At 42.1% G+C, this 27,110-nt stretch overlaps 1 protein-coding gene and 1 pseudogene across 1 annotated transcript; one reads left to right on the top strand and one right to left on the bottom strand.

Annotated features, from left to right (window-relative positions):
• The first annotated feature begins 339 nt into the window (after positions 1–339).
• LOC115279867 (vomeronasal type-1 receptor 4-like) lies at positions 340–1,473 on the top strand. Its single transcript, XM_029924370.1, has one exon. The coding sequence runs from the start codon at positions 418–420 to the stop codon at positions 1,471–1,473; it is 1,056 nt and encodes a 351-aa protein (XP_029780230.1). The 5' UTR covers positions 340–417.
• An 8,942-nt stretch (positions 1,474–10,415) lies between these two features.
• Positions 10,416–27,004, bottom strand: LOC115279866 (annotated as a pseudogene).
• Between the last annotated feature and the right edge of the window lie 106 nt (positions 27,005–27,110).

The raw sequence follows: 27,110 nt of genomic DNA, 5'->3' as shown, positions 1-27,110 counted from the left end.
GACCATGGAGGCTCAGTGCACTCTCACCATCTCCAGTCCAACAGGTTCCCAGTTCGCACACAGCCTGAAGGAGCACATGTGGACAAATACTTAGGCTTTCTGTGTGTCTGTTCTCTTTATCTTTTAATTACAGCCACTGTTCTTCTGACCTCATCGATTTCTGAAGGATAAAGAAGTTCTTACATGAGTGCCTTCACAGGAGTGATTTTACTTTATAAGAGCTTTTTAAAGTTCTACACTCAGCCCTCAGAAGCCACTCTGAAAAGAAACCCTAAGTAGGCATTTCCAAGGATCAAAAAAATGGAAAGCAGAATATAATGGATTTCATCTGATGTCATATGTGTGGCCCACACCTCAGACTCCCATGCAGGAAGTTCTAGCTCAATAGGCAAATGTCAGTGACTGGGAACTGAGACCATGGACAACAGAGATCTGGCAATGGGACTGATCCTCTTAATACAGACTATCGTTGGAATCCTGGGCAATTTCTCACTTCTCTGTCATTATATCATCCTTTCCTTCACTGAGTACAGGTGGAGGTCCACAGATTTCATTTATATGCACCTGATTGTAGCCAACTTCTTAGCCCTGCTCTGTAAAGGAGTCCCCCAGACCATGGTAGCATTTGGGTGGGAACATTTCCTCAGTGACCTGGGATGCAAACTTCTTTTCTTTCTTCACAGAGTGGGGAGGGGGGTATCCATTGGTAGCATCTGCACCTTGAGTGTGTACCAGGCCGTCACGATCAGCCCTGTGAACTCCAGGTGGGCAGAGCTTAAAGTTAAAGCTCCCAAATACATTTCCCCCACTATTTTCCTGTGTTGGGTGTTGCAAATGTTGGTAAATATCACTTTCCCCATCTACTTAACAAGCACACTGAATGATAAGAACATCACAGACAGAAAGGAATTTGGATACTGTTCTGCAGTTCGTCATGACAAAACTAGAGACTTACTGTATGCAGTGTTGTTAGCATTCCCTGATATGTTATGTTTGGGGCTCATGCTCTGGGCCAGCAGCTCCATGGTGCTCCTTCTGTACAGACACAAGCAGCGGGTCCAACATATTAGAAGAATCAGCACTTCCTCCAGGTCATCCCCGGAGGCCAGAGCCACCAAAACCATCCTTCTTCTCATGAGCACTTTTGGCTATTTTTACACCCTCTCCTCCATCTTTCAACTTGTAGTGGGTCTTTTTGATAATCCCAGCTTGATCCTGATAAACACTGCTGCAATCATGTCTTTGAGTTTCCCAACTGTCAGCTCCTTGCTGCTCATGAGCCACAACTCCAAGGTAACCAAGATACCCAAGCTCTTCTGTGCTTGGAGAAGGAAGATAAAATCTCCTTGTCTTATGAAAACTATGCAGACTGTATGTATTTCTACAATGTACACTTGCCAATTATTCATTCATCTCCCTCACAGTCCTGACACAACGTATGTGTCACAAGAGAAGGGTAAACAGGAAAATTGACCATCTTCTTTAAAAAGTGATATATGAGTAACAGTGTAATGAGACATAATTATCTTGTCCGTACACCTATAATTGAAGTTTTCCTAATCTTTTTTGTAAAGCACTTCAGAATTTATGCAATAATAAACACCAGGTCTTGAAACAATCTGGATATTACAGAGTAGTCTTCGAGTGTGTGATTTTGAATCAAAAGCAATCAATTTCCAAGAAAATAACCTGGCTTGAATCTATAGGAAAAGGTATATGAACGTGGCTTAGCAGGTGGCCTGGTCTCATCTAACTGCGAAAATATTGCCCCTCACTACATAAAGAGTAGGCTGGCCAGGGATGTGGAGGAGAAATCATTTTTGGGCAGCATAGTCTCTGCGAGCCAGTTGTAAGTTTTGTAGGTAATTAATCCTTAGAGAGTGGTCCCTGATTTATTTGAACATGATGTTATGAAGGGAGATGAGCATGTTGATCATGTTTTCATATAGAAATGGAAAGATTAAAGAGGACTGGAACCAAGGAAGCCACAAAAAGCAAACTATGTTTCCACTGATATTTAAAGACCATCAATTGAGTATTGACAATATAAACAAAAATCTGTTGTGATCTGGAGAAAGCAGATTTCTCTCTAGTATGTTAAGATGACTTGGTCACATGGGCAAGAATGGGGTTTGGAGCTGGACACTCCAGTCTCCTTCAGGACACACACAGTCCTTGGGGTCATTTACACAGGTTTCAGCTGGGAATTCAAATCTCTGAGCTCAGCATTTTTGTTCCCCTCTTTGCACAGCAACATTAAGAGCAACCAGCCAAGGTTACCGTGTTTGTTAGTTTTTCAAAAATCTTTGCAAGTATCAAATACATGCTCACCCAGATCCTTACTTCTTCCTGGCTGATTAGAGTCTCCAGGGCAGAGTTTCTGTGATCAGTTATCAGTGCTCTCTTTGGCAATTTTAAATCTATTCAGATCAGAAAATCAATTCCAAACACCAAAGAACCAATTCAGAAAACTCTTCCTGAAATCTTGCTGCTCTAGACTTACCTACAGGTAAACACAGAACAATTAATTGTTTGATATTCTCTCATGGAACCCTATACAGCAATGCCAGGGTTTGTCCCCCAGCAATATCCAACCATAAAATCCAAAACAGCATAAGAAATGTTAAAAGTCAGATACAAAACACATAATGTTCTATGAATCCTCTTTATATGAAATAGAAAACAGGAAAAGTACCCCCTGCAGTTACAGGTTCAGCAGTGTTTCCCTTAGGAGTGGTCACTGAGAGGGACAGCAAAGGGGGCTTCTAGGGTCTGATGATATTCTGTGCACTGATGTCTGTGTTGTGTACAGAAATGTGCTCGGTGTGCACAGTGTCACTGATTTGTGTTCTGTATTATTCTAATTTGTCTGTATTTGTAATATTTAAAAATACATATCACCAGTAAAATGCTGGTCTATTGTGAGCGGATTTATGCATAATGTCCGTATTATCAAGAGGGAGTTTAAACTTAGACTAAAATAGGCTCTGTGATTACCTTTACAAGTCATGCTGAAATTTCTATGTTGCAACCTAACAAATACTAAGCATCCACGTCCAAAGAAAAGGGGTCAAATGTATACTTGCTTTTAAAAGCCGTGTCAAGATATGCAGGCGTTGAAGTAGGAAGTAAGAATAAAGTTGAAAAATAAGAATAAAGTCGAAAATATGATTTGAAGGAGAGAACTGAAAAATAGACTGTATGGAAATTATTTATTTATTTTTACCTTTTCCAAGTATCATTGCATTTTTTCAATTTTTTATATAGTGCATTACCAAGTTGGTTTCCATATAACACCCAGTGCTCTTCCCGAGAAGTGCCCCTCTCCTTGACCATCACCCCATCTTCCCCTTCCCCCCTCCCTCTTCAGCTCTCATTTTGTTCTCAGCATTCAAAAGCCTCTCATGATTTGCCTCACTCCCTCTGCCCAATTCTTTCACCCCTCTTTCCCATTCCCAATTTAAAATAATTAAACAGCACAACAATATTAATATCAGGTAACATATACTTCATGGTTTGTCTTTATTATGATAGCAAAAATGCCTAAAATCTAATAAACGGTCACAGCAAAGAGGAGTCAGAGGTGACATGACGACCAAAGGTAAAGTTTCATCAAACACCTGATGTGCTCTCTGTTGGCAGATTAGAGACCTCAGGATCAATCACCCTGTCTCACATGGTATCACTTCCGTGCCAGGAGGGGTGGCTGACATATCCCACCAAATTCAGAGTCCGGTCCCCCAAGTGAACATTCACTGAAACTCTACAAAAATATCCACGGTGCCCAGTCCATCTAGTAGTGAAGGAAAGATCCTTGTTTCTTTGGCTTCCCATCACATGAAAGGAAGCCCAGCCCTCCCCGAACTCCTGGCTCATGGGAGACAGTAAACGTCTCTGTGAGTGAAGAGTCAGTCTTTGGAGCCTTTGGTAAACAGAAGCAAACTCCAAGGGAAAGCCCCATGGGTGTATGAATTGGGGGTCTCCACTATATTTCTATATGGTATAATATTTCTCAAAATTAGTGGGTAGCTTTTTAGTGAGCTCTTGTCAAGTACCCCTGAGAAACCTAGGGAGTATCTTGGCTTGGTAATCCAGTGTTGGAATGTGTCAGCATGGACTCCACTTCTGACAAGGCAAGAAGGGCACTACAATCCCATGTCCCATGGAAAGTGCATATTCACAAATGAAGACAGATGGGTCCCAGCACCATGTCAGCTTGAGAAGACCTATGATACAACATCAATGTACAGAAATCGGTTGCATTTTTATACAGCAATAAGGCAGCAACAGAAAGAGAAATCAAGGAATGAATCCCTTTCAAAATTGAACAAAAACTAATAAAATACCTAGGAATAAACCTAACCAAAGAGGTAAAAGACCTGTACAATGTAAACTGTATAAAACTTATGACAAATTTCAAGATGACAGAAAGAAATGGAAAAACATTCCATGCTCATGGATCAGAAGAAGAAACATTGTTAAAATGTCATTGTTACCCAAAGCAATCTAAACATTCAATGCAATTCCAATCAAAATTGCACCAGCATTCTTCGCAAAGCTAGAAAAACCTATCCTAAAATTCGTATGGGAGCATAAAAATCCACAAATAGCCAAAGTAATGCTGAAGAAGAAAACCAAAATGGGAGGCATTAAAATCCCAGACTTTAGCCTCTGCTACAAAGTGGTCATCATCAAGACAGTATGGTACTGGCCCCAAAACAGACACACACACCAATGGAATAGAATAGAAAACCCAGAACTGGGCCCACAAATGTATGGCCAATTAATCTTTGAGAAAGCAGGAAAGTGTATCCAATGGACAAAAGACAGCCTCTCTAGCACGTGGTGCTGGGAGAACTGGATAGCAACATGGAGAAGAATGAAACTAGACGACTTTCTTACACCATATACAAAAATAAACTCAAAAGGATGAAGGATCTGAATGTGAGACAGAAAACCATAAAAACCCTAGAGGAGAAAGCAGGAAACAGTCCCCTTTACCTCAACCTCAGCAATATCCTACTTGACACATCCCCAAAGGCAAGGGAATCAAGAACAAAAATAAACTATTGGGACCTCATCAAGATAAAAACTTCTGCACTGCAAAGGAAACCATCAAGAAAACTAATAGGCAACCAACAGAATCGGAAAAGATATTTGCAAATGACATGTCGGATAAAGGGCTAGTATCTAAAACCCACAAGGAACTCATCAAACTTCACATCTGAAAAACATAATCCAGTGAAGAAATAGGCAGAAGACATGAATAGTCACTTCTCCAAAGATGACATCCAGATGGCCAACAGGCACATGAAACGATGCTCAGCACCACTCATCATCAGGAAATACAAATTAAAACCACACTGGGATACCACCTCACACCAGTCAGAGTTGTTAAAATGAAGAAATCAAGAGACTATAGATCCTGGCGAGGAGGTGGAGAAACAGGCGCCCTCCTGTACTGTTTGTGGGAATGTACAGCCTCTCTGGAAAACAGTGTGGAGGGTCCTCAAAAAATTATCAATAGAACTCCCTTATGACCCAGCAATAGCACTGCTGGGGATTTACCCAAGGGATACAGAAGTGCTGATGCATAGGGGCACATATACCCCAATGTTCACAGAAGCACTTTCTACAATAGCTAAATCATGCAAAGAGCCTAAATGTCCATCAATTGATGAATGAATCAAGAAGTTGTGGTTTATGTATACAATGGAGTACTACATGGGAATGAGAAATAATGAAATCTGGCCTTTCGTAGCAATGAGGATGGACCTTGAGGGTGTCATGCTAAGCAAAATAAGTCAAGTGGAGAAAGACAGATACCATGTGTTTTCACTCATAGGCCTAACAGGAGAAACTTAACAGTGGACCATGGAGAGAAGTGGGGGAAAAAGAGTTAGGGAGAGGGAGGGAGGCAAATCACTCTTGAATACTGAAAACAAACTAAGGGCTGAAGAGGGAGGGGGAAAGGAGGAGGGTGATGGTCATCGAGGGGGGCACCTGTGGGAAAGAGCACTCAGTGTTATGTGGAAACAGACTTGACAATAAACATTAAATTTAAAAAAATAGTGGGTAGCTTGTTAGTGAGCTCTCGTCAAGTAACTCTTAGAAATCCTGGAAGTATCTTGGCTTGGTAATCCAGTGTTGGAACGTGTCAGCATGGTCTCCACTTCAGACAAAGTAAGAAGAGCACCACGATTCCATGTCCCATGGAAAATGCATATTCACAAGTGAAGACAGATGGGTCCCAGCAACATGTCAGTTTGAGAAGACCCAGTGGTACCTACCCCTTCAGAGGGAATTTTAAATTCCACACTGCAGCCAAGGTCATTGGCACTAGGAAGCTAATCATCAGAAAGTGTCTCAAAATGATGTCCCTGTTCACTGATGGTTTAGGTAGGCTGCATCCTCATGGTGTCCCCGGGCAACTTGGTCTGGTGAGTGTCAGAGCCAGCTCTGCAGAGCTGAACTCAGAGGCACTTCCTTCCTTCATTGGTCACGTGTCAGATTCCTGAGTTGCTGCCATGGGTCTAGCTGTTAAGTGTGTCTCTTGGAAATCTATGGCAGATTTAGGACCACCTTGCCTTTCTTGAAGTGTGACCTGTGGAAACCAAGTGCAGTGCTGAAATACTTGTCTGGGTCACTCACTCAGATGTCCATGATGAGGCCTGTTCTCTACAGAGACTGCTCAGAATCAAGCTGCTGATTGAGCCTGAGGTACCTGTGCATGGCACACTTGTGACTCCTGGTAAACATTGACCCTGCTGTTTTTATGATCCCTGAGACTCTGGTCTGTTCGTTGGACCACTGACACCCCCAGTCTCAGAATTCACATTCGTTCCTCATCACAGCCCACACTTTCAATCCCCTTGTCAGCTGCCACCAGCCACACCACCTGTGCTCTTGAAAATAACGTGAGTCATGTCCTAAACTTACTGAAACATTTGCACTCTGAGAACAGCGAGACTCATGGACAAAAGTAGCTCCAAAATATGAACCAGTAGTCTGACACCACCTCCCTCACATCCAGGATCCTGACCAGAAATCCTGGCAATGGAATCTCTTGACCAGAAATGCACGTCTCAGCTCAGCCTCTTCAGGATAATGAACACATGGAGGAACTGGGAGGTTGCATGAATCCATTTTCAAACTCCAAGGCCTCCTCTGACCATTTCTTGGGATGATATGTCTTTCTTTCCCTTTAAGAGCAGCCACAGAACATCCTGGTTGGTCATGTTCTCAAGGGCCTCAAAGAACAAGGAAGCCTCAGAGATCACTCAGGTGGGTATTGAGGATTGTTGTGGTGATTCACTGTTGTTGTTGCTGAATAACTTTATTTTGGAACAGCTTTCGATTTACAAAAATTGCAAAGATTATATAGGTTTCCAACAGATACTCAATTCCATTGAGGACTAATATCTTACATCTGTATACACACTTTGATAGTAATGAACCAATATCAATGCATTTTTCTTAAGTAAAAGCTTTATGCAGATTTGCTGACATTTTACTTAATGTCCTTTTTCTGTTCCAAGAAACCATCCAGACACAAAATCTTGTTTAGTGATCATTTCTCCTGAGTTTCCCCTTTGCTGTGACTATTGATCAGATTTTCCTTATTTCGATCATCTTGAGAGACTTGAGGAGTACTAGTCAGGAATCCTGCTGAAGGGCCCTCAGTTGGGATTAATGTGATAATTTTCTCATGATTATCCTGGTATTCTGTTTTGGAGAAGAGACTCAGGTATAAAGTGCCATTTCCAGTACATTAAATCAAGGGTACACTCCACCAACATGAGTTATCACTGTTGACATCGATTGACATCCCATAGATGAGATTGTGTGTATGAGGACTCATTGCTGAAACATATGTGACATCTTTTCATACTGTACTAATTGCAAACAAGTCACTATGTGTGGTGGACATTTAGGATAGGAATGTTATGTTCTGCCTTAAGGATAAAGTTCCTATATAAATTAGGTGAAATTCTTCTAAAACGTAGAGCTCATTTCTCAATTTATTATTTATTGTATGATTTCTTCATAACAGTTTGGACTAATACACATTTGTTTTATACTCCAAGATATCATCCAATACTGCTTCTTGTACTCTTTTGTAAAATCAAAGCATTAGGGACGCCTGAGTGGCTCAGTCAGTTAGGCAACTGACTTCTGATTTTGGCTCAGGTCATGATCTCAGCATTCGTGAGACTGAGCCCTTCATTGATCACTACACTGAGAGGATGGAGCCTGCCTCTGATTCTCTCTTTCTCCCTCTTTCTCTGCCCCTCCCTTGCTCACATGTGCACATCCTCTCTATCTCTTAAAATAAATTACCATTCCAAAGAATAATAATAAAATAAAATAAAAGTGTTCCAGTTTAACCATGGGGAGCGCCAAAGGTGACTCCTGTGTCTCTCTGACACAGCTCATTAGTATAACCGGGGTTGTTTAGCACATCGTGACTTAAGGTGCCAGAGCTCTGCATGTTGATTTCATACATGTCCAGTCATAGTTCTGGCTGCACCGTCTTTCCAGTCAAATACTGACTGCTGTTGTGGGAGAATCGTGTCATGAACCAAGGTATGGACAGTAGGTGCACTCACTGCTCCTGGGTGTCACTGTGTTCATGCCCTCTCAGCTCAAACATCAAGAAAATGTGCATGTTTGTGCTGAACCGCACTAGTGCACAAAGGTAGAAACCTGTGGGGGGGGGGGGGATCATTTGTGTCCATACAGATCCAACGTGACTTCATCCTGATGTCTCCAACTCTAACCCATTCCACGTGGATCATTCCTTCCTGCCCGTGTTCATCTGTCACTGTCTCTACAACAGTGACAAACATGGATCTCACTATCTGCCCTTGTGAGTCAAACACAATTCTGTTCAATTGGTATAGGTAACCGGCCATCTTGTATCTGGTTCTTCCAGACAAAACATCTGAGTGAAGCTGTGGGATGACTGCATGATAACTGATGTACAGGTATTGACATGGAACATTCCGAGGTAGAGGAGGAGAAACAACTGGACACCTGGGAAAGGAACACCTTACACAGCACGAGATACATTGTGGGGAGCAGAGTATTAAGCATCATGCAAGTTATCGGACTCCCCGGCACCCCAGAGAATGGCAGTCCAGGCGGGCTGCACATCAGGGACACCATCCCGCTAGGACCAGAGGACACTTCCAGAAAAAGAAAATAACTCTTGGGCTGTGAAATCTAAGGGAATTTTGCCTCCTAGGTTTTATACTTCCTGGGGACAGGTGACCCATTTCCTCTTTTCAATTTCTCCTTTTGCAATGGGAATGTCTACACTCTCCCCATCCCACCATTGTATTCAGGAAGCAGGGAATGTGTCTGCATTCATAGGTTTATAGATGAAGAAGACATATCTCAAGTCTTAATGACACTACTTCGATGATATTTAGATGAGATTTGGGACTTCGAGTTGCTTCCAAAATAAGTTTACATGGGATGCATGGGTGGCTCCATCGGTTGAGCGTCAGGCTTCAGCTCAGATCATGATGTCTCATTTGTGTGTTCGAGTCCCATGTCAGGCTCTGTGCTGACAGTTAGCTCAGAGCCTGGAGCCTGTCTTCAGAATCTGTATCTCCCTCTCTCTCTGACCCTCCCCTGCTCACACTTTCTCTCTCTCTCAAAAAAATAAAATAAAAATAAAATAAAAACATTAAAAAATTCAAAATAAGTTTACACATTGGAGCTATTGGAATGGGGAGAAGGGTGAGTGTATTTTATCAGTGAGGGTATGAATTTGGGGGCCCAGAGAGCTGAATATTATGAAACAACCTGTTTCTCCCTGAGTTGATAGGCTGAAGGGCTAAATCCCAGGATCTCATTACCTGACTGTACTCACTCCTACTGATACACCCATGAGTATGCTCCTGGGGAACCACTCCCTCTCACTTTGGAGTTTAGACCAGATCCACTTTCTCCATTAAGCAGCACTGGATAAGCTATCATCTTCAGAATACCAGGAATCACAATGAAACAAAGCTTATTCATTCCCCTCCACTTTGCCCACGGATATCCCATACTCAACCATCTGAGGAAACACCAGCATGCATCAGTGTCCACCTTAGAAATTCCTGTGGCTCCTTCTTAGAATTTTGATGGACTTTGGAAAACCTGAGGGCTCAGCAGGTTAAGCGTCAACATCAGCTCAGATCATGATCTCATGGTATGTGCATTTGAGCCTTGCATAGGGCTCTGTGCTGACAGCTCAGAGCCCAGAGCCTCCTTTCAATTCTGTGTCTGTCTGTCTGTCTCTCTCTCTGCCTCTATCCCCACTTCAAAAATACATGAAACATTTAAGAAATTTTAAAAAGTAAAAAAATGAAACTTTTCAGCAAAAGTACTGAATATAAAACAACATTGTGCCAAGACATTGTTTACATATCCCCAGTAAGACTACAGGATTTTGTGTTTTGTAACCAGGAAAAGCAGCATCTGGAGATAGCATACTCTCGGCTCATAAGGAAAAAGGGGCAGACAGTTGGAAAACACACAGAGATCAACACGGCAATGTTCACCAGCCAGAAACTGGGGTTATCAATAAAAGCAACACTAATATTAAAGATGGAGGAGAGGGAGTGGAAAGACATAAAGGTGCTCATCAGGATGAGGATGTTCTTGGTGGCTCTGGACTCAGCAGAGGATCTGAGGGAGACACTAGTCCTGTGAATGTGTTGGACTCGCTGCTTGTGCCTGTGCAAAATGAAAACCATGGTGCTGCTGGCCCAGATCATGAGAACAGAAAATAAAACTTCAGGGCATACTATCAACACTGCATAGAGTAGGGCTCTAATTGTCTCCTGATGGATAGTAAAACAGAACCCCGAATCTCCTTCCTGTGTGATGTTTTTGGTGCTCCATTGGCTAGACATATATAACACATACATAGGAAAAACTAAATTTATAAACGTGTAATGATTCCAGCAGAGGAAAATGGAGATGCCAACATATTTTGGGGCTTTGACTTTAAGCTCCTTCCAACAGGAGTTCATGGGGCTGATCGTGATGGTTTGGAAGACACTTAAAAGGCAGGTGCTGCTAATGGACATCCCCCTGCCCACTCTCTGAAGATACAAAAAAAGTTTGCATGTAAATATAGTGAAAAAAGATTTCAATCCCAAAGCCGCCAATGTCTGGGGGACTCCTTCAGAGAGAATGGTCAAGGAGTTGGCTACAGTCAAGTGCGTGAGAATCAAATGCGTGAACCTCAGCCTGCGTTCAGTGTGGTAAATGGACATGTAATGATAAAGAAGAAAGAAATTGCCCACAATTCCAACTGTCGACTGTGACAAGAAGATTATTCCTACTGTCAAATGCCCTGAAGCTTATCTGTCATACAACATGCTTTCCTTTATATTATGACAACAATCATTTCTCTAGGAAAAGGCTCACTGAAGACTTTTCACATGATGAATAACATGAATTGAGTGCTCCTCTGATTGATGGTTATGACTTCCTGTGGTGGGAAGAGATGGAGAGGTGTGTAGTATATTTAGCTGAAAAGTCAGCAGGAAGGATGTAGTGCTGTTATCCTGGAGAAGCAATGACAGGTGAGAACAGACGGAAAGAAAGCACACGACAACATTTTCAGAAAAGCCTGAAATGTGCGAGCTGTACTTGAGAAAAGGAAAACTTGATTAATATCACTTCCTAAAATGAATTAAGTCTGACTGGATTGCTGGTAGAAATCTTAAAGGTACAATGAATTTTTTCCTGAAAAAGAAAAAAATGGCTATACCTTAGAACAAAAAAAAAAATTTCTTGAACAGCACAGAACATATTATCCATACCAGTAAAATGACTTTATATTACATTTTTGGTGGTACTCATTCAAATATTCCCCACCACACACACACACAATTTGCAACCAGCAGAAAGGATTCCTGATGAGCACTCAATAGAAGAAAAAAATGGACAAACTGTTCCAACAGGAACTTCAAATAAGAGGTTATTCAATAGCTAATACAGGTGTAAAAATGTTCTAGGTCTGTAGTAGTCACAAAAATTTCAAATCTCACACTACTGCCTGGTGCCATCAAACACTGCACAGAAATCTAAAACAAGGAGGACAGAGGTGCCTGCCTGGCTCATTTGGACGACAATGAGACTCTCAATCTCAGGGTTGTGAGTTTGGGCCCAACATTGGGTATAGGGATTACTAAAATAAATAAACTTAGAAAAAAAAAAGAATAAAACAAGAATGAGACAAACAGGTCTTTACAAACATGTGGATCAACCAAGGATCTCATAAATGATTGGCAAACATTAAAATTGGTACGGACATTTGGAAACTGTGTGGTATATAAACTTCAGCTGTCTGGATATACTACTATGTCCCAACAAATATATGCCTATGACTATACCCAACAAAATTTATCAGGTATCCCAAAATTATATTCCAGTACTACTCATTACTCATAGTAGTCCAAACTCAGGAATACCCACTTTCCAATAACAGGACCAGAAATCAATGAATCTCTTCATAGTCACACCATGGAGTCTTCTACAGCAGATCTAAAATGCCAACAAGACTATGCAAAAATACAAATCAATTTTAAAGTCATATGGTGTGAGAAATAAGTCATCATTACACATTTCAGGCAGTATGGCTCCATTTATATCAAGTACAAAATGGGAAACATGATCTAATCTTTCAAATCTTGGAGCGTTGTGAACCTATTCCCAAACATCACAATCCTACAACCAGAGCCAAGAAAACTACACCCGTGGGGACAGTGACTTAGAGATCGTATAAGGGAACACCTGGGGATCTGAAAAGTGATCTGTATCTTCACCTGGGAACTGCATACCCTGGTGTGGTCATTTGTGAAATACCAGTGAGCTGCGCCATTAAAACATGTATATTTTCTAATTTTTAAAATACAAACCATCAAAATAAAATTGCAGGGAGCTGAGAAGATTCTTTCTGTGCATGTGTTTGGCTTGCTCAATGAGTCTGTACAGAAAGAAACTTATGGACCTAAAGTTCCAGATTTGAGGCCAACAGTGAAACATCGCAGAAAAATAATGCTTATAATGACCTGAGATTTGGTTTTTAAAAATTCAGTAGAGCAGCATCCTAAATATTTGTTCCTTTTTGCTCTGTTTGTTGTAGAAGGAATGATATTCACCAGCACATACTGGGTCTGCAGATGAAAATGAAAATCCCAATTTCCTGGGGAGGCTTCAGCTACTTTCCATCCACCTGGAGGTCCTGGGGCAAAGAGGCAGCTGGTGCTAATGGACACATCCTGCCAGCACTGTGAGGACAGAAAACAGATGTGCACTCAAAAATGTACTGAAGAATGTTTCAACTAATGGCTGTCGATGTCTTGGGGACACCTGTAAAAGGAAATGACCAAGCGAGTATAATCAGGTGCCTAAGGATCACATCTTGGGACCTCAACCTGGGTTCCCTATAGAAGAGGAAGAGATGATGGTAAAGAAGAGAGAAAATGCCCAGGATTCCAACCATCATCAATGAGGAGGAAACCATTCTCATAGGCAACTCCTAAGTCCATTCTGGCAGATCTCAGTAACTGATATTTGGTTTCAGAATCCTGCACTGGATCATGCCCTCTGGACTGCATGTATCATATCAGCTGAGACGCATTCTCTCTGAGAAACATATTTACTTCATTTTGACTTTGTCAAGGTGCTTCCCACAGTGGAAAAAAATAACCTTCAATACCACTTAAAATGCATGAATCACTGCAATACTACCATAACTATGGAATCTTTTTTATTTTCCTAAATGCACGATGGAGGCACAGATATAATTTCCATTGTAGAGATAAAGACAAGCTAGGCACACAGGGTAAGCAATCTAAGTTCACACATTGGTTAGGGGCCGAGTGGATAATGGAAACTGGCAGGTTGGAGGAAAGACAGTGCCCAAAACTCTGTGCTCCACTAACAATCCATGTCAGCTGTGCCTTCTTATAAACCAGAAGCATATTAATTATGCTTTTATACTTTTTCATTTTATTTCATACCATTTTAATTTTATTTTATAATTTTTGTTTGAAAAACATCCATTGTTCACTAAGGATTTTTATCTAGGTGAATATGATATATAAATAAGGTTTTAACATAATAATAAAGTGTAGATGCAGAAATTACAGGCTAGTCCTGCATGAGGTATCCTGCTGTCCACATTAGATTTAATAAATGCAAGATTTGCTAACAATACTTTAGCAGTAGAGAGAGTCATTTCCTGTCACATAAGGAACAAAAGTCATGGCTTCCACACACACACTATTACATGATAGTAACCTTGCTCTCTAAGCAATGTTTTATAAAACCCTACTATTTGATAAAATAGTTATTATTATATTTTAAAGTTCAAGTATTTAACTAAATCTGCATGACGTGAACCTATTAGCACTGAGGCAAGACAGTAAAGCATTAGCACATGTAAAAGACAGTAAAATACAAGACACAAGTAAAATGGTTCTAAGAATATGGAATTGCTGTGTTATGTAAGTTAAAATCATTTAAAAAAATTAGTTCGGAGATTGGGATTCATGTTAGAATATTATTAAACCAGAAAGAATGAGCCAAGATTCATGGGGCCCAGGCACCTCTTGTCTGGTGCTATAATTACAGTGAACTTTTCCCCAACTGATTCTTGGTTTCTGCTCCAGTATGATGTCATGGTCTTGTGAGTTCAAGCCCCGTGTTGGGCTTCTGGGAGATACTGCAGAGCCTGCCAGGGATTCTCTCTCTCTCTGCCCCTGCCCCGCTCTGCTATCCCTGTATCCCTCAAAATAAACTTTTAAAAAATTTCTAGAAACAGATTCATCTACACGATCTCTGTAAAGGAATAGAAAACTGTTTCTGCTCTATCCTACTCTGTATTGTAAGTGTGAAGGCATTCTAGCACACCACTACTAACACTGAAAACTTAATCTATGATTCCTGCAAAGTAATCTGAACAGCACATGGGTTTCATAACTATGCTCCTTGTGCACCTTCAAAATGACTTCCTTGTCACTAGGATTTTCATCAGTAATAGTCCTGCGGGGGCTACATTAAACTGCATCAGGAACCGTCAGCTATGGGTACAGGGTCCAGGATCCTCACCTCTATCTACAAGCTCAACTCATAACCAAGGAACCATTCCACCTCCCTCTTTAGCTTTCCCCTGGTCTGATCTTACCCTCAGAATCCCTTTCCAGACATGAACGCTTACTTACAACGCGCTTCTTTATAGGTTCTGCCTCTCAGACTGAAACAGAGACTGCTTACTGGACTCCTTCCCGTTGAAGGATGGGAGTGTAATGTGAAGGCCACGACAGCCAGCATGTGTGAGGGAGGGAGGGAGTCTGACCAGAGATGAAGGGTTCTGATCTGTGACCTCCCATCCCATCAGAACTGCAATTATCATTTCACACGAGGTAGCAATGACAGCACAGGCTTCAGCAGCTGACAATATTTCTGAAAAACTTTCTCCCAGGACTAATTACCAAATGCAATTACAAGTTTGTGAGTATCTCCAAAGAGACTATTGTCTGCTTTAGGAGAGGCTCTTACTTTTCATGACCCCTGATGGCAGAGAGGGTCTCACAAGGAAGGAGCAGTAAATACTCATATCAGACACGTAAGGGATGGGCAGTGAGTGTGTGTGTCTCACAGTCATCCCTGAAGTTCTTCCACTAAAAAATCTAGGTCATTCTTATCCTTCCGCCTTCTAAGCTGCATCATTATTTGAAAAAATATATGGAACCAGAAGGATTTCTAAGTGAGATATAAGGGAAATCATGCCAATAATTTACATTACAAGTCATGGGACCCATTTATTTTTTACAGTTTATTGTCAAGTTGGTTTCCATATAACCCCCAGTGCTCTTCCCCACAAGTGCCCCCCTCCATGACCATCACCTCCCTTCCCACTTCCCCCTCCCCCTTCAGCCCTCAGTTTGTTTTCAGTATTCAAAAGTCTCTCATGATTTGCCTCCCTCACTCACCCTAACTTTCCCCCTTCTCCTCCCCATGGTCCCCTGTTAAGTTTCTCCTATTGCACATATGAGTGAAAACATATGGTATCTGTCCTTCTCCACCTGACTTATTTAGCTTAGCATGACACTCTCGAGGGTCCCTCGAGGTCCATCCACATTGCTACAAATGGCCAGATTTCATTCTTTCTCATTGCCATGCAGTATTCTATTGTACATATAAACATCTTCTTGATCCATTCATCAGTTGGTGAACAGTTAGGCTCTTTGCGTGATTTGGCTCTTGTTGAAAGTGCTGCTATGAACATTAGGGTACCTGTGCCCCTATGCATCAGCACTTCTGTATCCCTTGGGTAAATCCCTAGCAGTGCTATTGCTGGGTCATAGGGGAGTTCTATTGATAATTTTTTGAGGAATCTCCACACTGTTTTCCAGAGCGGCTGCACCAGTTTACATTCCCACCAACAGTGTAGGAGGGTGCCCGTGTCTCCACATCCTCACCAGCATCTATAGTCTCATGATTTGTTCATTTTAGCCACTGACTGGTGTGAGGTGGTATCTTGGTGTGGTTCTGATTTGTATTTGATTTGTATTTCGCTGAACATCATTTCATGTGCCTGTTGGCCATCTGGATGTCCTCTTTGGAGAAGTGTCTCTTCACATCTTATGTCCATTTCTTCAATGGATTGTTCATTTTTCGGGTGTGGAGTTTGGTGAGTTCCTTGTGGATTTTGGATACTAGCCCTTTATCTGATATGTCATTTGCAACTATTTTTTTCCCCACTCCATCAGTTGCCTATTAGTTTTCTTGATTGTTTCCTTCGCAGTGCAGAAGCTTTTTGTCTTGATGAGGGGTAGACCCATTTTCATACATAAATGCAATGTAAACTTAAATCAAGATATGAAAATACTGTAGGAAAATACAGTATAGTAATATTGACACTAGCAATCAAAGAAAGCCTAAAAAAAAAAAACTACCCTTCTAAGACAGATGTTCATAAAAGTGACCCTCAGAAATATAGATACCAGGATTCCATGATTTTACAAGCAGTTTCTACCATTCTTCTAACTATCAGAGAAGCCAATGTTGCTCTTTCGGTTCAATACCATTAAGTGTTTACCAGAGGTGTCTACACCTACCTTTGCTACTTCTCAACAGGGAGTGCTTGCTGCTCATGCAATTAAATGAAGTTACTAAATTTATGAGCCCAAAGTCATTTCTATGGATTTATTAACAAATACACAATCTCAATAGGGTCCTCTATCCGTTCCACCTGTGAGCGTTCTTCACCCATATGGGAAGATAGAAAAACCACAGTCCGCCTAGCAGGATGCCTACTTCTGATACCAACTCCAAGTCTGAAGTTCCCAGAGCCACCCTTAGAGAATTCTGTAAAAATATTCACAGAAACCAATGAGAGCTGGTATACTCACTGTTACGGTTTACTACAGAGAAAGGATACAGATTAACATCACACAGAGAAGAGATGTATAGAGCAGAGTCCAGCAAGGAAAACTACCAAATGGAAAGCTCTAGTGTCCCCTCTCAAGGAAGTGATGGATGTGTTACTTGCCAGGCATTGATATATGACAATACTCATATCGTATTGCTACCAGAGATGGTCACCCAAGCCTAGGAGCTCACACATTTTATTAAAGTTCAATCACATACTGTCTAAGTGGCTGGCATTCAGTCTCCTGTCTTGTGAAGTCTGGCTGATGTTATTTATTTATTCATTCTTTTTTTTTTTCCTTTTAAAAATTTTTTTTTCATAATATTTTATTGTCAAATTGTTTTCCATACAACACCCAGTGCTCTTATGTCTTTATTTTGAGAAAGAGAGACAGAGACAGAGAGTGAGTGGGGGAGGGGTAGAGAGAGACACACACACAGAATCTGAAGCAGGCTCCAGGCTCTGAGCTGTCAGCACAGAGCCCAATGTGAGGCTTGAACCCAGGAGGCGCAGTGAGATCATGACCTGAGCCAAAGTTGGGATGCTTAACTAACTGAGCCACTCAGGCACCCCATATTCATTGTTTTTTCTTTAAAGAGATAGAGTGAGAGTGGAGGAGAGAGACGGAGGGACACACACACACTCCTAAGCAGGCTCTATGATCAGTGCAGAGCCTGATGCAAGGCTTGTTTCCATGCAATCTGGGATCAAGATAAGCCAAAATCAAGAGTTGGCTGCTCAACCAAATGAGCCACACAGGTGCCCCTGGCTGATGCCTTTAGCTTCCAGCTTCTCCTGCATGGCCCAAAGCCCCATGATAAATCCCACTGGGAGGCTATCTCATGTCCCTGCCTCCAGACAAAGAAAGACAATCCTATGAGCATGATGTTCCAAGAGGCAGGGGTCAACTTCCAGCAAGTGAGTGCAAAGGCCAGGCCTCTGTTTGGATGATGTTAACTTTTCAGTAGTATCCCCCTACTCCCCAGCTTCCCATTACAGGAGTAATTACAGGCACATGGCTGACAATCCCTTCTGCAAACACAGAGGTGAACACATGCACATTTACATACTCAGACACACAGTATACACACTCATGTTCTCAAACACATGAATTTATACACTTGCATACACTATTTCTCATCCTGGCATATTCAGTCTCACACCCAAAGACACACATGTGCACACAGACTACATACAGACTCACACTCACATTCATACACACTCACAATGCACCCCCTCACACAAATACACACACAACACTGGCTTCCTCACTCTCACAAATTCCATCACACAATTACCAGGTGTATATACTCTTCAAAAACATGTTCATAAAAGGGAAACTTTTCATGTGTCCAAGCCTGAAAATGCAAAACTGAGGCCCATGTCTGCCCCTGTATGCCTCCAACTGCAGATCCTGCAAGGACATTTGACATGACCAACATTTCAATAGTTCTGTGAGATCTGGCTGTGGAAATAAGTGCAGAGCATGCCAAGGGTCAGTTCAGGGGTAATGTAACACAGCAGGATTAGAAGAGCTGAGTGGAAGAGTGCACCAGATATAACAAAATACATTTGCCATAACAAAGTTTCCAAGGCTGGGTGGTGTAGACCACAGAAACCTATTTCCTCAGAGTTCTTCAGGCCACAAACCCAAGATAGAGGTGTCAGCAGGACTGGTTTCTTTTGAAGCCTCTCTCCTTCACTTCCGGGCGGCCACCTTCTCCATGTGCTCACATGGCCCTTCTTCTGCCCGTGCACATCTGCTGCCCTGGAATCTGTGTCCAGATGCCCTCTTCTTGTAAGGACATCAGTCATAATGTACGATGGTCCACTGTAATAGCCTCATATTAATCTAATTATCTCTTTCAAGGCCCTACTTCCAAGTACAGTCACGTTCTGATGTACAAGGGGTAACAGCTACAACATATGAATTCAGGTGCACACAATTCAGTTCTCTACAAGAATACACAAAGTGTGAGAGGTGATCAAGGACAGAGGGTAAAAGGCAATCGGGCTTAAAGGGTGAAGTGTGTTTCAATAGCACCACAGGACCTAAGGGGACAGAATGTGTGAGATGTTCAGGGTGTGACACATATCAGTCTGGGGGCATAAGGGTATGGCAGTCATAAGAATAAAGTGGAAAACGGGGAGGGGGCATCATCAGCAAAAGAGAGTAAAGGGCAGAGCTGGGTAAAGGCCCCCAACAATTCATGTCCACATGGGGCTAAAGAAATACAGGTTAGGAAGGGAACATTTTGTGAGATGAAAGGTACTTGATGGTGGGGCACAAACCCCTATGACACTTGCGTAGATGAAAGGCAGAACTCTTTATGACCAACAGGTGCACACAGTAGAAGGCTGCCAGGTGGGGCTGTATTGCAGGTGCACACAGGGTTGGGGTAACAACAAGCTACAGCTGGAGGAGCAGCCTATGTGAGGAAGCCGAATGAAGCGAGCTACTTTTCAAGGGTTCCCAAAGGAATGGCTGATTCGGATAATATCACAAGTTCCAGAGAAGAAAGGCTGTCCCCAGTTGTCTAGTCCCTGACAGAGGGTGGTCACATCTGCTGCAAAGTGGCCACAGTGTGAGAGCCAGTTACGGAAGGGACTGAGGCATGGATGTGGTTAGCTCCTCGAGTGGGGGAAGTGACTGCCCTGTAGCTGGAACCTCAAAATAGGGGCAAGAGACAAAAATGTACGTGACTCTTAAATACGGAGAACAATCAGAGGGTTACTAGAGGGATTGTGGGAGGGGGTATGGGCTAAATGGGTAAGGGGCATTAAAGAATCTATTCCTGAAATCATTGCTGCACTACATATTAACTAACTTGGATGTAAATTTTAAAAAATAAATTTAATGAAATATTTTTTAAAGAGACAAAAACAAAAATATGTGACACTGTTGCTGAAGTATGGATGAGCTGGGCATGGTTAGTGATCCAAGACAAGAGATGTGAGAGGTGGAAGGTAGAAGAGGTAGAAGGGGAGCTGAAACCTTGTTGGGGGGATAATGTCCTCAGGGACACAAAATGGAGCGGGGAAGAGAAGGGGAATGAAAAGATTAAGGGACTCAGGGAAAGGGAAGATGTGGGGGTGTGTATGGCATGCACAGGGAGCTGATAGTACCCAGTGACTGAGGGCTGGGACTGGGGCTGGACATGGAGGACACATGCACTGGGCTGTAGTCTTTGGCCTCTGCCCTGGATGAAAGTCTATCTCAGAAATCTGGGATTCAGTTGTGGTCAAGTAATAAATTTGTTGTCTTGACTTTCTTGTTTCTTGAATCTAGAACAGTGAAGGACACTTTTCTGTCTTCAGTGAAGGACAGTTTTGAAGAATGCACACTCATTGTTTGCAGGATGTTCTTAAGTGTGGGTTTCTCTGATTGTGTGCCTCAGCCTCTGCCTCAGGTACAACACTCGAGTAGAACTTCTACACACAGAGAAGGGCAGGACCTTCTGAGGGCATCACCTCAGAGGCAAAGGTTAAGAGGACCCTCTATCACTGCTGATTAAGTTTATATGGTTTTGATACCATCTACTAGACCTGATCACTTTAGACATGCTTCTCTCCTGTTGCATTAATAAGTAATGGCTGGAGTGGTGTTTTGAGATTGTTTGAACAACTTACCTTTCATCTAAATATTTTAGCATCAATTGATGATTTTTGTCTGAATTGATTATCAGATGATGATTGCAAATTATTGTTCAAACATTCTACCACCTTTTATATGTGTATTAATTACCATTCCTGTATTAAAAAAAACTTTCCTTTTACAATTCCCCATTGATGTTATCACAATAGATTAAGAATTCCTTTCTGGGGCGCCTGGGTGGCTCAGTCAGTTAAGCATCTGACTTCGGCTCAGGTCATGATCTCAAGGTTGGTGGCCTCAAGCCCTGTGTCGGGCTCTGTGCTGACAGCTAGCTCAGAACCTGGAGCCTGTCTTCGGATTCTGTGTCTCCCCCTCCCTCTGATTCTCCCCTGCTCATGCTGTTTCTTTCTCTCTCAAAAATAAATAATAAAAAATTTTTTTTAATTTAAAAACAGAGAATTCCTTTCCATTTGTAGTCATACACTACTCTATATTTTTTGACAGTCAAATTATTCTAAATTTGTCCATTGGGAGGTTCCTTACCCTGGCTACATACCACCAAGTTTTGTTGGTTATCACTAAGTTAAACTATGCAGAATGGGGGCGCCTGGGTGGCTCAGTCGGTTAAGCGTCCGGCTTCGGCTCAGGTCATGATCTCACAGTTCATGGGTTTGAGCCCCGTGTCAGGCTCTATGCTGACAGCTAGCTCAGAGCCTGGAGCCTGCTTCTAATTCTGTGTGTCCCTCTCTCTCTGACCCTCCCCTGCTCACACTGTCTCTCTCTGTCTCTCAAAAATAAATTTAAAAAAATAACTATGCAGAATGTAAAACGCACCACCATTTTAGAGTACACACTTCAGTAGCATTTCACATGCTCACAATATTGGGCAACCATCACCACTACCTACTTCATCATCCTTCAGGGTAACCTAGTACCCATTAAGCAGTACAGCTGACCCCTGAACAACCCTCAGGTCCTCTTACATGCAGAATCTTTTCAGATCAGTAGGGCAAAGGTATTTTCTTTTATAATTTTTTTAATAATATTTTCTTCACTCTACCTTACTTTATCATAAGAATACATTATATAATCCATCATATATACAATATGTTTGTTATCTGTAAAACGTTTGGTCAACACTAGGTATTAGTAGTTAAGTGTCTTGGGGGTCAAAATTTATACGCAGATTTTGACTTTACAGGGGATGGCACACCAACGCCCATGTTTTCTAGGGACAGCTGTAATCCTCCTTTCCTCCTGCCCCCAAACCCTAGCATCTACTGCATTTATTTACTTTCTGAATCAACATCACATTGAAGACTCACCTCACACTCTCCCTTCGCTAGCCAGTATTAAATCACTTCTTCAAGGAGTCCTTATTTTTTTAAATAAAGACTGACATTTAAAAACAGAATTTACTGCAATCCCTATCAAAATAACACCAGCATTCTTCAGAGAGCTAGACTAAACAATCCTAAAATTTGTATGGAACCAGAAAAGACCCCAAATAGCCAAAGCAATCTTGAAAAAGAAATGCAAAGTTGGAGGCATCACAATTTTGGACTTCAAGGTGTATTACAAAGCTCTAATCATCAAGACAGTATGGTACTGACATGAAAACAGACACTCAGATCAATGGAACAGAATAGAGAACCCAGAAATAAACCCACAAATATATGGCCAACTAATCTTCAGCAAAGCAAAAAAGAATATCCAATGGAATAAAGATAGTCTCTCCAGCAAATGATGCTGGGGAAACTGGACAGTGACATGCAGAAAAATGAACCTGTACCACTTTCTTACACCACACACAAAAATAAACTCAAAATGGATGAAAGACCTAGAGGTAAGACAGGAAGTCATCAAAATCCTAGAGGAGAAAGCAGGCAAAAACCTATTTGACCTCAGCTGCAGCAATTTCTTACTCAACACATCTCTGGAGGCAGGGGAAACAAAAGGAAAAATGAACTAGAGCAACTAGAGCGACCTCATCAAAATAAGAAGCTTCTGCACAGTGAAGGAAACAATCAGCAAAACTCAAAGGCAACCAGTGTAATGGGAGAAGATATTTGCAATGACATTTCAGATAAAGGGTTAGTATCCAGAATGAATAAAGAACTTATCAAACTCAGCACCCAAAAAAAACCCAAACAATCCAGTGAAGAAATGGGCAAAAGACATCAACAGACATTTCTCAAAAAAAGACATCCAGATGGCCAACTTACACATGAAAAAATGCTCAACATCACTCGTCATCAGGGCAATACAAATCAAAACCACAATGAGATATCACCTTACACCTGTCAGAATGGCTAACATTAACAACTCAGGCAACAACAGATGTTGGCGAGGATGTGGAGAAAGAGGATCTCTTTTGCACTGCTGGTGGGAATGCAAACTGGTGCAGCCACTCTGGAAAAGAGTATGGAGGTTCCTCAAAAAATCAAAAATAGAACTACCCTATGACCCAGCAACTGCACTACTAGGTATTTATCCAAGGGATACAAGTGTGCTGTTTTGAAGGGACACTTGCACCCCAATGTTTATAGGAGGACTATCGACAATAGCCAAAGTATGGGGAGAGCCCAAATGTCCACTGACAGATGGACAAAGAAGATGTGGTGTATACATACACAAACACACACACACACACACACACACACACACACACACACACTGGAGTACTACTCAGTAATCAAAAATAATGAAATCTTGCCATTTGCGACTATGTGAATAGAACTAGATGGTATTATGCTAGGCGAAATTAGTCAGTCAGAGAAAGACAAATATCAAATGACTTCACTCATATGAGGACTTTAAGATGCAAAACAGATAAACCTAAGGGAAGGGAAGCAAAAATAACATAAAAACAGGAAGGGGGATGAATCATAAAACACTCTTAAATATAGAGAACAAACAGGGTTGCTGAAGGGGTTGTGGGAGGGGGGATGGGCTAAATGGGTGGGAGGCATTAAGGAATCTATTCCTGAAATCATTGTTGCACTATATGCTAACTTGGATGTAAATAACTAAATAAATAAATTTAAAAAATAAAAATAGAATTGCCTATTAGAATTTCTAACTGCAATTCAACCTCACAGGTTTCATCATTTTGTCCACCAGTTTCACACTTCTATCTTCCTCCCCCACAGAGAGAACTCTTTGCAATTTCTGAAAAAGTAAATGCATTTACTTCTGTGCAAAATTCACCAATATATAAAAGAATGAGAATTTTATAAAGGAAAAATAATCAGACCCTTTGGATCAGTGTTACCAACCTTGGCACTACTGACTTGTGACCCAGATACTTCTCTGTGGTGGGGACTGCCCTGCACATAGCAGGACACGTGCCTGTATCTCCCACTCTACTATGTGCCAGAAGCAACACGAACCTCACCCCTCCCCAAAAATAAAGGTCACTACACACTGTCAAATGGTCTTGAGGAGAGGCAGGAGGGAAGCACAGGAAAACTACCCTAGTTAGGAATCCGTGTCATAGAAGTGTTAAGCAATTCTAAAAAATCACTTAATGGAAATCTTTGGAACAGGAGCATTAAATTGTGTTAATCTTATAAACTAAATATTCAACCTCTCTTGTTTTTCTGGATATAATTTAATTACAGTGCTTTGTAGAGAATGAAACACATTACTACATGTAACATTGTTAAGAGATTAAATGTTCTTGGGGCACCTGGGAGGATCAGTCGGCTAAGCAATCGGCTTCGGCTCAGGTCATGATCTCATGGTTCATGGGCTCAAACCCCGTGTTGGGCTCTGTGCTGACAGCTAGCTAAGAGCCTGGAGCCTGCTTCAGAATCTGTATCTCCTGCTCTCTCTGACCCTCCCCTACTCGCACTCTTTCTCTCTGTCAAAAATAAATAAAAAAACATTTAAAACTTTTTTTAAAACATAAAAAAAAAGAGATTAAATGTTCTTAAAAATATGGGAAAAAAATAGGGCTCCTGGCTGGCTCAGCCCATAGATCATGTGATTCTTGATCTCTGGGTTTGAGATGGAGCCCCACACTGGGTGTGGAGAATCCTTAAATAAACTTAAAAAAATAAACAAATCTTTAAAAAACTACATGCGAAAACTGAAATTCCTATTTTACAATTTTATCTTACCCAATACTTAATAACACGATAAACTATCACTAAATGGAAAAAAAAAAAGCCTGTGGTCCTATAACAGAGTGAAATCCATGCTCAAACTTGTGATGTGAATACACAATAACCTTCACACAGTATTTTCTATACCTGACACACCTAGGATACATATATTGCACTCAAAAGGTGACAATAAGCTGATAATCTCTAAAGGCTGTGTTATAACCGCTTTTCTTTATATGGGTTAAAAATATCTTTGTATATCATCAAATACACATTTAAGGTAACAGTTTCAAAGGCTTCAGTCCATTACATAAATAATTCAAACACTTCTCGTTGCTCATTTAAAATATTTTCACTTGTGGGGCACCTGGGTGGCTCAGTCGGTTAAGCGGCCGTCTTAGTCTCAGGTCATGATCTCACGGTTCATGGGTTCGAGCCCCAGTAGGGCTCTGTGCTGACAGCTCAGAGCCTGGAGCTTGCTTCGGATTCTGTGTTTCCCTCTCTCTCTTTGACCCTCCCCTGATTACGCTGTCTCTCTCTCTCAAGAAAAATAAATGAAAAACATTTAAAAATATTTAAAATATTTTCACTTGTTCATTTTCAAACAAATTTGTGATTAAAACACCTTCATGTGTGCCTTGGAAGTGTCTCTGAGACAAGACTATGAGATGAATCAGCGGGCAATGTGGAGTGCAATTTTCAAGATTTACGTGCTGACATCGGGTTGCTCCTCCAGATACACGCGGGTCCAGGGGAAGACATGATGCAAGAGAGGTAGCCATGTGGAGGGCCTGGAGGTCTGGCATTTGCACATGGCCTTCAGTTCAGGTCTCCTCCAGCAGCATCTGGACCTGAGCGCTTGCACTTGCTACATGGATCATGAGTGCTAGAAATGGTGTGCTTTGTGCTTGGCCAACACTTGCACCTGCGCCTGGACACCAGGGTGGCTCAGCCCCGCACACAACCAGACTGCAGCTGAGAAGACCTCGCAACAATGCCAGCCCTGCTATAAGTGCCTCCTCACCTACCTCCCACCTGTGCCCAAGTCTCCCATCAGACCCAGATTCTCCAGTCCATCTGGACACCTTGACCACTCACAAGTTCCAGTTTCTCCCCAAGCTCACACACTCAGATTTCATTCTACCTGTAACCACAATCTGAAGCACAAACCCATCTTTGCACTAACATGTGCTCGCCTCTCTCCAGGTGGGTCCTAAACCTCCCTCATTCTCACTTCCTATTAGCCCAGGACTTCACACGTGCTTACCAAAGGGCAAACATCGCAACGCTCCTGGACCCCACCCCCACCCACGGGGACCAAAGCCACTGGCCCCTAAAACCTATGCCCTCGAGGGTGGCACCAGGTCCTGGGCCTCATCACTGATGACACACTGATAAAGGTACCACCAGACTCTAGTCCAAAGCAGTCCCTCCGACGCGACAGTAACACCCATCTGTCACGTGCAGGCTCTGGAGCAGCCATGAACTTAGGAGGTCCCCTCCCTCCCTGGGGCCCACAAGCACTCCCAGACCACCGCCAGATCACATTCCCTGAGAGCTAACCTTCCAGGAGAAGGGAGCCACATGTCTAAGCCAGTTCCTCACCTGCAAGTGCCTAGAACATCTGTGGGCTCTCAACAGTCACCTGATCCTGATCTGACTTGTGCCCAACTGTAGGGAGGGAGTAGCCACGTCCTCACGCCCATCCCCCGGCTCATGCCTGTGCAGAGGCTATCCAGGAATGCCAGCCTATTTTAGGACCTTGCACCTGCACCTGCCCACCTGGTCTTTCCTGATGGGTCCTCAGACTTTACCTACAGCAGCCTCCCCATCTCCATAGGAATTGCCCATCCTGGTTCTGTTCTTTCCTCTGTATTTGCTAAGTGCAAGGAACCCATAGTATCTGTGTTCAGATGTGTGAGGGATAAGCTGAGGGATTCCTTGGGCTTACACCAAT

Source organism: Suricata suricatta, chromosome 16, assembly GCF_006229205.1.
Source record: "Suricata suricatta isolate VVHF042 chromosome 16, meerkat_22Aug2017_6uvM2_HiC, whole genome shotgun sequence".
In the NCBI taxonomy this organism is placed as follows: Eukaryota; Metazoa; Chordata; class Mammalia; order Carnivora; family Herpestidae; genus Suricata; species Suricata suricatta.
The sequence above is the reverse complement of the archived record's forward strand: the minus strand, read 5'-3'. Positions and strand labels throughout refer to the sequence as shown.

Coding starts and splice junctions, on each gene's coding strand:
- LOC115279867 (XM_029924370.1), top strand. CDS start 418: ATGGACAACAGAGATCTGGCAATGGGACTGATCCTCTTAATACAGACT.